General features: G+C 40.2%; 3 protein-coding genes across 4 annotated transcripts in view; 1 reads left to right on the forward strand and 2 right to left on the reverse strand.

Annotated features, from left to right (window-relative positions):
• The window catches only part of LOC138002948 (survival of motor neuron-related-splicing factor 30-like), a 16050-nt gene extending 15071 nt beyond the window's left edge, over positions 1 to 979 (reverse strand). Inside the window, exons 1-2 of the mRNA XM_068848912.1 lie at positions 887 to 979; positions 730 to 795 (exon numbers count right to left, since the gene is read on the reverse strand). Coding sequence (XP_068705013.1) covers positions 730 to 795; positions 887 to 946 — 126 coding nt within the window. The 5' untranslated portion in view covers positions 947 to 979. The remainder of the gene's footprint in view (positions 1 to 729; positions 796 to 886) is intronic.
• Positions 980 to 5706: 4727 nt separating this feature from the next.
• LOC138003668 (N-acetyltransferase 8-like) overlaps positions 5707 to 15000 on the reverse strand; it is a 15979-nt gene continuing 6685 nt past the window's right edge. The window contains exons 1-2 of one of the 2 annotated variants that reach the window (XM_068849862.1): positions 8534 to 8693; positions 5707 to 6867 (exon numbers count right to left, since the gene is read on the reverse strand). In XM_068849862.1, the coding sequence (XP_068705963.1) occupies positions 6151 to 6864 (714 nt within the window). In that variant the 5' untranslated portion in view covers positions 6865 to 6867; positions 8534 to 8693 and the 3' untranslated portion in view covers positions 5707 to 6150. Of the gene's footprint in view, positions 6868 to 8533; positions 8694 to 15000 lie in introns of those variants that run through there. The other variant, XM_068849863.1, reaches the window with a different exon arrangement.
• The window catches only part of LOC138003667 (vesicular inhibitory amino acid transporter-like), a 36382-nt gene continuing 30356 nt past the window's right edge, over positions 8975 to 15000 (forward strand). The window contains exons 1-2 of the mRNA XM_068849859.1: positions 8975 to 9418; positions 10022 to 10106. The gene's annotated coding sequence lies outside the window, so the exon portion shown is untranslated. The remainder of the gene's footprint in view (positions 9419 to 10021; positions 10107 to 15000) is intronic.

Genomic DNA, 15000 nt, shown 5'->3' on the forward strand with positions numbered 1-15000 from the left:
TCGCATGCGATAAGCTCACGACAGACCTATGTCATGACTTACGATTGTCGCAGTGTTTTAAAACATGTTTTAAAATGCTACGACATTTTAACTGACGTACACAACAATCGTAAATCATGTCGTGAGCCTGTCATAAGCCGTTGTTGCATGCGACAAAATCGTATCGTGTAAATTGGCCCTTACGACAGGCCCACGACATGATTTACGATTGTTGTGTACGTCAGAAAAAATGTCGTAGCATTTTAAAACATGTTTTAAAACGCTGCGACAATCATAAATCATGTCGTAGGCCTGTCATGACCTTGCCGCATGCAACAAAGTTAAAGGGGAAATCGGCCCTTACAGTACTACTCCGATGAAAAACCACTTCTCGGTTTTCATCATATTAAATTTTGGAAAGTACTCGAAATGTGAGATTTTAGGCAATCATTTCAAGAGCTCTTGAAATTACCACCAAAAATTTCGCATGTTGAGCATCCAACGCAAGTACTTTCAAAAGCTGAAGAAAGACGAGAACTGATTTTTCTTTTTTGTTTTTGTCGTACAGTGTAGTAGCAGTTTATAAGCGTGAATCGAATCATACATGATTATAAGTAACAGCTTATCTGCAATAATTGAACGTTATGGGATCAATAGAGCTCAGGAAGTCAGTTACAACAACGAGCATCATCGCGTACAGAAACAAAGGAAACAGTTTCAAAACCAGTAAAAGTGCCTATGTATGCTAACCTCCAAATCCTGCTTCAATTTCTTCAATTCCTCGTTAGACGGGTCTGTCGTCAAAGCCGCCTCAACCTGTCACAGAGAACAAGAACGGCCTTATTAAAACCCATCACACACAACAAAGGTATCATTAATACCGTGAGTGCATCAAAGAGGAACTTGCCTGCCTCAGCTGAGCGCGATATTCTGTCAAATTCGTCTGTAACTCCTTAGAATCCGCCATCTTTAACGTTGAGTAAGGGAGTGGTCACCAAGCTCTAACGTTCCCGTATGAAAGTATATAACGAGGAGATTTGGGGACAAATGCTCCCTATTTTTGTAACCTCCTCTCTTTTGAGAAATTGATAACAGGCAAGAACTTAAATCAAACAAGCTTTTTTGGTTTTTGACAAAAGGTAAGTTTCATCTGGAGGTTTTCCGTGATCGCGATGCCCCCTCAATAGGTTTTCAGTCACATAAATGCATGAAGGAAAGTCTTACCCACCCATCCCCCCCCCCTGCTTCACTCCCAATCAATCAGACAATAGAATGATTGAAAGTTAGTCCTTTATGTTATTTGAATATCACTTCGTATTACGAAATATTGAGGCCTCACATTAAGAAGTTCAAGGATCTCGTGCTCATTAAATTTGTGTTTGGGAAAATATACTTTATAATATTAAAACTTTACCTCTTCCTTGGTCCTTATTTAAAAATGGACTTGTGTTCCACGTTCCGTTGTTCCCAAAATTCAACCTCGTTCCCAGGACTTTCTCCGCCGAGGAGTTAGAAAAATCGGAGGTTGCCCGAAATTACTTCCAAACTTGTTCAGCTTTTTTGATCCCTATAGGAGACTTCACTGTTTATAAACAAATCTTTTGTTATTTAAATTTTGCCAACCACAGAACAAAAGCATCCTTTGTTTCGACAGCCAATAGACCTCTGGGCTCTGGTTGGCACATTAATGACAACAGGTGACGTAACCATGAGTATCGCTATAGCTAAAATGGCTTATGTTTTCCCTTGTTCCCTAAGATATTTTGTCTTTGGAGTCCCCAGTTCAAATAGGCCACTTCGGAAAATACCATAATACTCTTTGTTTGTCCCCCCAAATTTTGCATAAGCATTGTTTTGTTTTCTCTTGGGACCATTGTAAATCCCAAGAAAAACTGGAAACAATGCTTATGCAAAATTTGGGGGGACAAACAAAGAGTATTATGGTATTTTCCGAAGTGGCCTATTAGCCATGTTCCCTTGTTATCCAAAACCCATGGGAGGGCCTCGTTTCTAAGTGGACTGTACGTATACGTAAGGTCAGTGTCGGGTTAGTGTTCGAAGCGTTTGGTTCGTCGTTGACCAATCAAGTCAACGACCTGAGTGCTGGTACCCTCTCCTGGCTCAGGTTGTCCAAAACAAACAGTCCTCCAACAAGAAGCTCGTATTTTACTGTTGAAAACCACACTAGTAGTTACCTTTGCTAGGGATTTCCAAATAAATAAACTTTAATTCCCCATAAAACGTTGCTTTTTACATTGGTAAATTCAAGTCATCTCGAACTCAAAAGAGCCCTCACTCTCTGACTTGTCTAAAGCGAAATTAAACAGTTCTATAAACGAAGTAAAACACGTACCGTGTTCCGAATTTCTCGCTCTCCCTTTTATTCTTGTCAACGTCCACAAAAACCCTATTTCCCCGGGGCCGCGACCCGCAAACCCTCATGGTCCTCAATGACAATTTTCTCAGTTACTTCAATTAACACCAATCCTGTTTGAAAAGTCCTTGCCTTAAAAAAAAAAACTAAATAAATAAATAGATTTATAAAGTGTATGTTCCGCATGTATCAATAACATAAGAGTAGCGAAGTCTCTAAATCGACCGTCAAAGTGTTTCTGATCCTTCAGTAGAGTAAGTCGACTTCCGCAATGATGGAGCTGCCACGCGTACTTCACAGGGGCGGATCCAGGATTTTTCTTAGGAGCGAGTGCACCTCTAAGACCACTAATGAATGGTATAGCTGACTGGTGACACTTTTTTGCAGAATACCAGTTGCATAAGAAAGCCGCAGGTCATCTTGGGGTGGGGAGGGGGTGCACCCCCTTCACCCTCCCCCTAGATCCACGTTTACTCTAAACCAAAGAGAGGGGATTGTAAGCCGTTAAGCTGTAAGCCTATTTTGACAGCAACGTATAAAAGATAATAAATAACCTTTTCTCCAAAGGTCCCTAAGGCGCTCAGGAGTATACTTAAGCGTCCATCTAAAGACAGCAGTTTAAAGCTACTCCCATTGCCAACAAATTGTTGCTTTACTGGGTAATTCGACCTCCAAGCTCCTATCGCTACATCAAGTCAATCAAGGGATGGAAATATCAAGAATTATCAGACGCTATTCCAATTTGGAAATACTGTTGGAGCTTTGCATTGTTACCGTTATATTTGGATGTTGGTTAGTGTTGACATGGTATGTTGACGCCTTAAGAACTCTGCAAAATAATCCAGGCTACACCATTTTGACTTAAACACGAATAGAGTGAATGAGCAACCTGCCGTTCCAAGAGTCACTGTAATTTATACTGATCTAAGTTATACACCGCTCCTGGACTGGCAAAGTGTAATCAACGGGAAATTTTGCAAAGGCACTCTCATTGACAGGGACAGCAGAAGTCAACCACTAACTTAACGAGTGCATTTCATTCGGATATATCAACTGAAGGACAAAAACGGCTAAATATTAGCGGTAAATTAACTGCTCCTCCTCGTTGCTAAGAAAGAAGTGACGATCTTGCTTCGAAAGCAAGTTTACTACAAAATTCTCAGGTACATACCAACCCGAAAATTTCATCGTCGGAATCACTTTGTATGTTAGGCCCGTTTGTTAAACGTCGCATTTTACATGTGCCGAATCTAATTGAAATGAGCGAAAACAATAGATTTTCTCATTTTGCATTAGATTCGGCACATGTAAAATGCGACGTTTAAAACGGGTCTTAAACGCTTCCCGCCATGGTTTATCAACGTGGTTCATCAGGTTCAAAGAAAGTTTCCACTGATTATAAGGTGGCTTTTACAACATTTGCCCAAGCTGAATACTCAGTTCCTAACGATTCATTTTACCGGCTTATTACAGTTTACTTAGTGGCGATGGAAGCGAGATGCTTTGAATTCAATGCATTGGGCAGAAAAGCCGGATAGAAGTGTAGACAAGGTGACAAAACAATTGGCGAACCGGAAAGATCGAATATCGCTTAAAATATCACATAGATCAACCTTTGGCTGCTCCTTTCGTAAAGCATGTATGTATGTAGAAATTTTGTAAATAGGCTTCTTTAGAAATATGGAGTGAATAGACAGAAGGCGCAGAGGGGTCTTTCAAAGCGGTTTATTTTTTTTTAACTAGTGATGGTTTACAGGGGGTGGTCCATGTTTTTTATACCTCTGAGGCAAGTGCGTCAGTCCTCCGATAGTTCTAGAAAATCGCAGTGATCTTGTCACTCAACGCATCAAGTGTTCCTCTTGATAACAAAAACGTCACATGATTTGCTAAACGCTTTCGTGTCAGGCACGAAACGATTGCGTAAGAGCGATCGTTGTCAGCTCCACGAAGCTAGCCCATTCTCACCTGACAATGTTCACGTTTATCAAACATTTCAATTTTGCGCTCTTATTGGGCGTAGGCTGTTCAATGTTCTGCATAGTTTGGCATTTTTTGAAGACAGCAGGCCCTCAAAGGCGAGACCTTTCTAGCCAGAGTATCACATGAGCAAAGATCAGGAACATCGCGCGAAAAATGTTCGGAACGTTAAGAATTTATAATGCCTTCAGCACGATGCTCAGTGTTTGGAGAGCAACCGGTCATCTTGCCCGAAATCATGGGGCAGATGTGGGCGCCTACCTAAAACGTCCACCCTGACAGCAACTGTTATCCTATAAGTACCTAAGTTCCCAATAACGGTTGAGTTTACATACTAGAGAGGTTGCTTGGTGGTGCGTTTCTTTGGGATGAGCCGGGAAAGTATCACCTGGATCATGGAGTTCATCAAAGGAACCGATGAATGTACTTTGGGAAAGGATTCTTCGGTTCCTTTGATGTACCATGATCCAAGTGATCTCGGATCAATGATCCTTTTTCGCATCATCCCGAAGAGACGCAACCAAAATTTATATGGTGCCGAGTTTCGAATTGATAGCTTTGAAATGACCGCGTACTTGGAAAGGCGGCATAATCCAATTCACTCCCTTGGTTTGAAGAGTGAGAGAACCTTTTACAACTTCTTAAATCATCAATTATCTCTCGAGGAAGTAACTTGAGATGGAACTCGCGACCTTTCGTCTGCATAATGCTAGAAAGGTCGACTGGTTACACCGGCGCGATCACTGTAAGAACTTTCTCTCCCTTTTTTTTCCCGTCGCCTGCGTGGTCTGAGCAATACCCTGACTAATTGTGACTGGTCCATCTTATTAAGTTGTAAAGACAGACGGTACAGCAGTTAAAAAGTGCCGCTCAAGTCAACTTGGACGTGAAAATAAACATACTATTGCAACCACCAAAATAAAAGAAAGCCTCAAGGTTTTCTCCCATTGGAGATCAATCTCTCACTTCTTTCTGTCACATTTGATGAGAAAGAACCGAAACAGTTTTAGTTTCAGCCTCTTGGAGCCAGAAAACGACAGAGTGCCCTGACAATAAAAAATTCCGATAGTTTCCTCACCCGAATCAACCTGAATTGAAACTGAATCAAGGCTGGACTATTTCCTCCTGGAAAATTTAGTAAATTTCCTCGACAGCCATGAAGTTTTTTTTTTTTCGCGCTTGGTCCTTTTCTTTTTCAGACAAACACCTTCATCGATTTTCTTTGACCGCAATGGAGAGTCAAAGAGAGAACGTTCTTGAGGGGGTCTACAGAGATGAATAAAAGCAAGTTTTAAACTTTGTAACTGCTAAACAATGAACCTTCAATTTAACATCGAGGTCCTTAAATGCTTTTACATGAAACATACCAGACTGAGTGTATATAAATTCATTTTGTTTTATTTTGACATGTCCATGGTATGGCTTTTACAATCTTTCAGTAGTGAAAAGAGCTGCAAATCAGTCAAAGGTCTTCACAGACTGTGTTTTAAGGACAGACGAAAACCAATTGAAATGAACTAAGAGCAAGTGATCAGTTCTCCTTGACAAAACTAACAAAGCCATTGAGACACTTTTTGAGTCCTTCATCAGTTAAGAAAGGCCTTCATTTAGACAAGTCCGGTTTTACTGAGGCGCATACGCGATGGTTATGTACTTCTCTTATGTGTTACAAGCAGCAGAAATAACCGACGAGCTCCTCGTCTCTATTCGACGTTGTTTTCTGACTTTGCACCTTAATAGGACAACTAGCAACTACGTCAGAATCATGGCAGGATTTGTTTCTATCCCCTCGGCACTTGAAGTTCCCCTAAGCTAAACGTCTACAGCTCTAAGCCAAAGCACAGGTACTGGAGATCAGCGAGAATCTTTTGTGGATAAGGGAAGACATCGATAAGCCTGAAACCCCACTTCTTGTACAATCGTATGGCGGGTGTTTGTGCACTGGTGGTTGTCAAGACAAGTTTGTCAAAGCGTTGCTCCTTAGCATGCTGAAGAAGTTCATCCAGCAGTTTTTTGGCAATTCCCATTCGCCTACAAACTGGTGAGACGGACATTCTCTGCAACTCCGCGACTCCTGGCTTGTGGTTGTATACCACTAACCCGACCATTCCCACGACCTTTCCATCAAATTCAGCAACCCACATGTGAGACCCATCTCCCGACATGTATGTCTTTTCAATATTATACAGGTCCGTCGCCAAACACTCCTTGATAAATCTCCAGCATTCAATGTAGATGTAAATGTACAACAATGCCAACAAAACGACACAGAAGAAGACGTAATAGGCCAACATCCAAGAGGTCCACTTGACGGCCGCAAGAATGACAAGCACACTCAACGCTACAAGAACCCCACAGTACTTTGGCAAAACGACTCGAGTGGCACGGCCTACCAACTGCTCCATCCCTTGCGTGAAGATCTCTCGGCAACTTTCAAAATCTCTGTTCTGGTACGAACGTATCTTGACTTCACGGACTTCGCTCTTCATTGGCGATGAACTTGATTCCAGAAGAATAGTCTTAGTGGACGACATAATCTATAAAATAATGGAACAACAACGGTTAATTTGTAGACATCAGGCCCCAAATGTTCAAACGATGGATAACGGTATCCATATCCAACGGACAAATCACTATCCACCGGGTAAACACTAGCAAAACCAATTGAGTTATCCAATGGATAGTGATTTATCCGCGGTGGATAACGCTATCCATCCGGTTTAAACAACTGGGTCTTGATGTATTGGGGAGCAAGGGGTGCGAATGAATATTGAATCACTTGGATTAACCTGTCAACAAACGAAAACCAGATATTGAAATACAAGTTTCAGTTCGGCCGAAACAAATCTTTGTGCCCTGTGTCTTCCTTCAACCTTTGTTATTCATAGACAAGATGTATAATAAATAATAATATCTTGCTTTTCTGTCTACACAGTACTAAGAAGACAAAGAAATAGCTATAACGAATTTTGTGAAAAAAAAAAAAAAACCGGAGGGTTTTTAACCAAAAGAACACTTAAATCGAGGGCTTGGCGAAAAATGAAAGCAAACATTCGTCCTTAACTCTCTGACATTCACCTCTCGTGTTGTTTTTCGGTCATACGGAGAATTCTTTGGCTTGAAAAGGATGAAAAGAAAAAAGAAACGCTAAGGAAGGCAACAGATGCAAGTCGCAGGTAACATATCTTCGAGGTCAAACCGGCATTTCAAGTGACGCAGGTTAACAAGGCATGCCAACAAAAATATTATCCATGATGCTCGCATCAAGTAAATTGGAGACGTTTGCGCGACAGAGCAAAAATGGAACGGAAAGGATAGAAAGCAGAACTGTTTCCCGATTTCTTTAGCAGAGCATTACTGATCACGAAGCTCTTATTCATTCGATGACGGGAGGTCCCGTCGCATATTCAATTTTAAAAGCTGGCAGTTTCTTTGCCGAATTTGTGGAGATTGTTCCACTTTAACCGTTCCGTCTTCTTTTTTATCTGTAAGGGCACTGTAATGCAGCTTAGTTCACAAAAATTGCCATAACAGTTATTAGTTAAGAATGTATGGCATTAGTTCACGAGTTTTTTAATTTTGGAACCACCAAATAAGCAAGGCGGTTGGGTACAAGTGGAGAAAATACCTCTCGTATCTTTCTGTACAACATGACTTTGTTTGTTAATAGAAAGGATTCAATTTATGTCCTTTCGTATTCTTATTAAAATTTACCAGGGCCTCCACACTTCGCAACCGACCATCACAGAAAGCGCAATTAGTTTCGTTTTGAGAAATTTGTATAAATTTTTCTTTAGGTCAATAGACATATCCGTTTTGTAACCCACATGCGAAATCAACTGGTTTTTTTTTCGGAACACTTTGTAAACTAAATTGCTAAAAAGTTTTCTTCTTGGAGTGAACGCGTTTATTTCGATTGATATTGTACTACATATTTTCACGTTAATTCCGGTCAATGCCGGCGCTGTTTATGTATTCCGCACCAAAGAATTAAGGTTACTCAGTTCAACTGTTCGGTCCACACACGAAAACGTTGTTAAACTTTCCCGAAATCGGGTAAGAATGTTTTTGTCACTGACATGCAAATTCGGTCATTGCAAACCGTGGGTTGGGCATCCCGGCTACTTCGAAAAGAAAAGAAAATTGGACTTCAATACTTTCATTAAGAGGTAAGTTAGGGCGTCCGAAAACGAAATCACTTACAAGGTTGTCAGAGTCTTGTTCCGCTTTCTGGAGAAACAAAATTTTGATGTCGCAACCAGCAGCTGAAGAAGCACAAAGCGCAAACCCACAGACTGTGCTCCTTCACTCCGCTAATATAGCTCCACAATACGTGATTTCACTATGGACTCTGTTTACTATGTTTATTAATCTACGTGTGGGTATTGTATTTAATCCGGATGGCCATTGGCTGCTATTCACAGCGTGAACGACGACATGACGCGCAATCGCCCTTTTCCTCCAATTGCAATGATCCAAGCCCTGAAAACGTGATGTGATGTCGTCATAGGTAACATGATTTTCTCCATATCGCCAAATGCGGCGGGAAGTGATAAATCTCGTATTTGAGAAACACTCATTGTACCAGTTTTTCTCTAAGTAAACAAAACACTTCGACCAATCCTAGAAGTCTTGAGACAGGATACTAAAACAGTCAGCGACGAAACAGAAAAGGGGGCAAAAATCAATAAATACCTAAAATCAAATTATTTACAACATATAAATATTTACATTGCGTTGCAATAGCAAAGCATTCGCTTGGAAGGCAATATTAACAGACTCGGCATGAACAGCAGCCATTTGAAAGACCATTCCAGAGGGGGGTGATAACAAGGCAAAAAGAGAACTTACACGCATTAGTGCAGGCAAAGATGTCTCAACTTATGAGGGTGGCTAGAGCGAATGCTTCTATGAGCTAAGGTGACAGATGCTGGAAATGTTAAGTGAGTCTGATTGTGCATGGCTTTATACATCACAGTAGCGGCACTTGGATACCGACGGACTTCGAGAGTTTCCCAGCCAAGCGAATGCTAGACAGGAGTTACAATGGAAAACTGTGAATAACTGATTTTAAAATACCGCCAACAGGTATGGAAAAGCCCTATCACATGGGCAGACGAGACATTAACGTTCAAATTCTCTAGATATTGCATGCAGCAAATGCACAACTAAACAACGCCATGCAACATTGCAACATCATGAACGACCACATTAATTAAGCATGTGACACGTATCGGGATGCATGAAATCGTTGGAATTTCGAATTCCAAAATGGGTTGAGCCTGTCTTGCATATTCTATATTCAGTTACAAAGTAAAAATTATTGGAAATCACAATTCTTTCGTACGCCACAACAGGTCTTAACACCAAAATTGAGCTCGTTCCACACGCGTTTCGCGGTCGACGCGCGTGAATTCGCGCTAGGAGAAAAGTAATCCAGACCGAAACAAGACAATAAACGGGCACCAACATTAAGCCGCCTTATTACGTGGGGTGCCGCAGGAAGCCAACGTCATAAAATGGGCCGAATTCCGTTTTCATGTTGGGCGCAAATCGACACGTCTTTTTTTTAATTTTTGAGATGTTTAAAATGTTCTGCATTTCCTGTAGCCGTTAGCAACCTGATTTTACGTAAAACTCCTCGAAGGCATGAAGTTTTTTTTTTTCGCGCTTGGTCCTTTTCTTTTTCAGACAAACACCTTCATCGATTTTCTTTGACCGCAATGGAGAGTCAAAGAGAGAACGTTCTTGAGGGGGTCTACAGAAGTGAATAAAGGCAAGTTTTAAACTTTGTAACTGCTAAACAATGAACCTTTAATTTAACATCGAGGTCCTTAAATGCTTTAACACGAAACATACCAGACTGAGTGTATGTAAATTGATTTTGTTTTATTTTGACATGTCCATGGTATGGCTTTTACAATCTTTCAGTAGTGAAAAGAGCTGCAAATCAGTCAAAGGTCTTCACAGTCAACGACTTGAAAGTTCGCAATGAAATTATTAGACAGAAGTAAAATTATTTGGCGGTGTGTGATGGTAATATTCTTCCACATTGCTGTATGATAGTTGTTGCTAGTAAATCCCGAAAGTAGCGACCCCCCCCCCACCCCCCCGAAAGTAGCGAGACCAAGTTTTTGAAATGGTATACCTTAAAAAATGTCAATAAATAGTCAAAATTTTAATGTACAATAATATGTTCGTGCAGGGGGTTTTATGCCACCATTCGTCCTTGACATCAGTTCACTGATGTAGCCATGTAACGGAGGGTGTAAAGTGCAGCTTGCAGGTCATTGTTTTACTACAACTCAAACAACCCAAGCCTTTTCAAAAATGCTAACTTAAGGCTAACGTTGATTTTTTAGGCCAGGCCTCATGTTAGCATTAGTTAAGTTCTGGGTTGTTTCAGCTTTGGTGAAACAGTGACCTGCAACTCTAACATGCAGTTTACACCCTCCAGCGATGCAAGAACTACCGTAAACCGGTATAATTTCGTATTAACAACAGGAACGTTTCTTCAAATTGAAATTGAAACTCTAGTATATAGTTTCAATACTCGTTAGATGTTGTCCTTCAGTAACATTTTAAATCGGCGAAAGCTTGGATTTTTAAACGATTTCAATATCAATTTTACAGTAGTGTATAAAAGGCCTGAATTGAACTTTTCCCAGTTTCTATATAGTTTTTTTGCTGTATTTATTATTTATCAAGCGTTAAATAAACATTTGCTTGTCTGCATTTTTCATACTTTAATGCATGGACCAGAGTTATGACCAGTAGCTATACTCTACCAAAAATATCACATTTCAATTCACGAATCGGTAATTAACAAATCGAAAGTGGTTCACCGTTGTCTGTACTCTTATCGACAACGATATTCGTCATCACAGTGGTCAAAATGTCGTGCGCCGAGTGTGTCCACAAGGGTTGTCTATAACTTTCTCGCAATATGATTGCTTTATTTCCCAAAATGGGCGTTCCTGATTGGCTATTACATTGCGTGACAAAATGAAGCGGGCCTGACGCGTGCAGCGTTGTCTAGACTCTTATAGACAACTGCAAATTAGCCAATCAGATTGCGAGATTACAAGCAATTGTGGTATAATTATGCTTTGTGTAAGGTTTTATGTAATTGAGTTTTATGTACTTGAGCTCACATTTTACGCAGAAAATCGATAAATCGTGTTTGTGACAAGGTCAATTCTATCGATTTATGTTATTTTTTCGTCTAATGCAATGTGGCACTGTTAAAATTTACAAATACATTTGGAAGTATTTGTTGAGAAGAATTCCTTATGCTTCACATCTGGGCCCGACCGGAAGCTTTATAGATTCTTTTGGTATTTCGAACAAAAAAACGCGTTGGTTGGATTAAAGGCAAAAAAGGACACAAAGCCTGCATATGTTACCAGTCACATCACGATCAGGAGACGAATGATCGCAAGCATTTCATCAATTTATTATTGTTTAACCAAAGACGTTTTCACGTGTAGTTGACTGTTTTCTTGACCTTAGCTTTGCTATTTTTATTGATTCTCTGAAAACAAAGCAACCGGAATCAGTTTTTTTTTTAAGTATTGCCTTTAGGCATGTTTACAGTTAATGGACAAATGATTATCACGTGTATAGGCTTAAAATTAAAAATTGAAGCGCAGCCAGGATTAGGCATATTAAAATACAATAAAAAACGTTCTCTGGCTAAAAATTTTGAAAAAGAATATAAGCTTTCGGCTGTCGATCTACAGCCTTCCACGGATAAAACGTTGAATGTAAATTAGTGAAATATATACGGAAAAGGCGAGATAAAAATGATAAAAAGAACAGAGTAAAGGTATGAAAAATGGTGGCTATTGTTTAAAAAGAATTTTATACTGATTAGGAATCGGCTTAAAGTTATTGTCAGCATGCTTGGTAGAAGAGGTGTGCCAGGCCTCTAGAGTTTTCCTAACACGAAAAGAGCCTTTGTCGATAACTCGAGAATGACTGAAATCAATGCGATGACCGAAAGACCACGCATGTTTCGCAATGTTTGACCCATTGGCACATGTTTTTACATTCCTAACGTGTTCTTTCTTGCGGGTTTCAAAGCAACGGCCAGTTTCACCTATATAACACCAATCACAATCGGCACAGGGTATTTTATAAACCACGTTGGGTTGGTGTTCAATAGCTGGTCTGAATTTAGGAGAAAGGAATTCTTGTTGTAAAGTCTTGAGGGGCTTATTTACAACTCGGATATCGTGTCTTCGAAGAATTCTTGTTAGGGGTTGCGTAACACCATTGATAAAAGGAAGGACAGCAAAACCGTTAGGGTTCTCTTGAGGCGCAAACCATTTAAAAAACATGCCAACCAATTCTTCAGGTGAAGGGGTGGCATGTGTGGGTGGTTTGGAAAATTTCCGCTTTAAGATATTGGAAATAACAAAGGAGGGATAGTTGTTGGCTTGTAGAGCATCAAAGACGTGATTGATTTCGGTATTTTTCCCTTGCGGTGTACTTAGGAGTTTAATTTCGCGGTGTAGGAGGGTCTCAGCTGTGCTGATCTTGTGGCGTTTGTCGTGGTGAGAAGAAAAGTCTAAATATCTGTCCGTGTGAGTTGCTTTGCGGTAAACATCAATAGTGATCGTGTTATCCTTGCGAGAAACCAAAGTATCCAAGAAGGCGATCTGTTGGTCAGATTCCTCTTCAATAGTGAATGAGATGTGTGGATCGATAGAATTAAGTGTAGTATGAAAAGAGTTAACAGCATCTCTTTTGATGATGCAGAAGCTATCATCCACGTAGCGTTTCCATACTTTAGGTTGTACTTCAGACGTGTTAATGGCCATTTCTTCGATCGCTTCCATGCACAAGTTCGCCACCACAGCGCTGACGGGGCTACCCATCGCGCAACCATGGATCTGTTTGTATATCTTATCATCATAAATAAAGTAATTGTTAGATAAGATAAATTTCAACAGAGAAATGATTTCATTACTGTCTAAACTCGTGCGTGAAGGAAGTGAGTTGTCCTTAAGTAGTTTGTTGCTTATGTAATCACAGGCTTTGTCTACAGGAATAGCTGTAAATAGTGATACCACGTCGAAGGATAGCATAACTTCGTCATCCTGGATGTCAACGTTAGAGATTTCTTCAGCAAACTTGGCAGAGTTAGGAACAGAGAAACCATTACTGTTTTGTAAAGGTGACAAGATGTCGGTAAGAAACTTGGAAGTATTGTAGAGAGCTGAGCCAATGAATGAAACAATGGGTCTAACAGGGTTTCCTTGTTTGTGGTGTTTGATTGATCCACGAATGGCTGGTGGTATGGCATCAGTGGAGTGGAGTTTCCGGTTAAGTGGAATCACTGATCTTATAATGATTCTTCAGGACGAGAAGCCTTTTGTTGAGTTGACGTTCAATCCTCTTGAAGGAGGATTTGAGGACTAGTTCATAGGTGTTACGGTCACTAAGTAGAGAGTCCATTTTACTGTCGTAATCACTTTTATCCAGGACAACAAAACAGTTTCCTTTATCAGCTTTCATTAAAATCCTGGTCTCATCTTTTTTTAAATCTTGAAGGGCTTTTCTTTCATCAGCATTGAGGTTCTTATGGGAAGGTGGTCTTGCTTTGTGAAGAATCGTAGCCGTGGAGTTACGAATGAAATTCTTCTATTCTTCCGGTAGATGGTGAATCGCGGCTTCTACTTCAGCAACAATATTCTTGTGAGGGATTTGGTTGGGAGTTCCCAAGTACACCGCAAGGGCCGAAATCAATCACGTCTTTGATGCTCTACAAGCCAACAACTATCCCTCCTTTGTTATTTCCAATATCTTAAATTTTCCAAACCACCCACACATGCCACCCCTTCACCTGAAGAATTGGTTGGCATGTTTTTTAAATGGTTTGCGCCTCAAGAGAACCCTAACGGTTTTGCTGTCCTTCCTTTTATCAATGGTGTTACGCAACCCCTAACAAGAATTCTTCGAAGACACGATATCCGAGTTGTAAATAAGCCCCTCAAGACTTTACAACAAGAATTCCTTTCTCCTAAATTCAGACCAGCTATTGAACACCAACCCAACGTGGTTTATAAAATACCCTGTGCCGATTGTGATTGGTGTTATATAGGTGAAACTGGCCGTTGCTTTGAAACCCGCAAGAAAGAACACGTTAGGAATGTAAAAACATGTGCCAATGGGTCAAACATTGCGAAACATGCGTGGTCTTTCGGTCATCGCATTGATTTCAGTCATTCTCGAGTTATCGACAAAGGCTCTTTTCGTGTTAGGAAAACTCTAGAGGCCTGGCACACCTCTTCTACCAAGCATGCTGACAATAACTTTAAGCCGATTCCTAATCAGTATAAAATTCTTTTTAAACAATAGCCACCATTTTTCATACCTTTACTCTGTTCTTTTTATCATTTTTATCTCGCCTTTTCCGTATATATTTCACTAATTTACATTCAACGTTTTATCCGTGGAAGGCTGTAGATCGACAGCCGAAAGCTTATATTCTTTTTCAAAATTTTTAGCCAGAGAACGTTTTTTATTGTATTTTAATATAGGCTTAAAATTGAAGATAACATTGGGACACATTTCTTATTGTGTCTACATACACTTAATTTAGTGGCATTAATAAATTCCTGTTCAATACAGTTTGTGTAATGACATAGACTTGTCACAAGTCG

The sequence above is a fragment of the Montipora foliosa genome, chromosome 5 (assembly GCF_036669935.1).
Source record: "Montipora foliosa isolate CH-2021 chromosome 5, ASM3666993v2, whole genome shotgun sequence".
NCBI lineage: Eukaryota > Metazoa > Cnidaria > Anthozoa > Scleractinia > Acroporidae > Montipora > Montipora foliosa.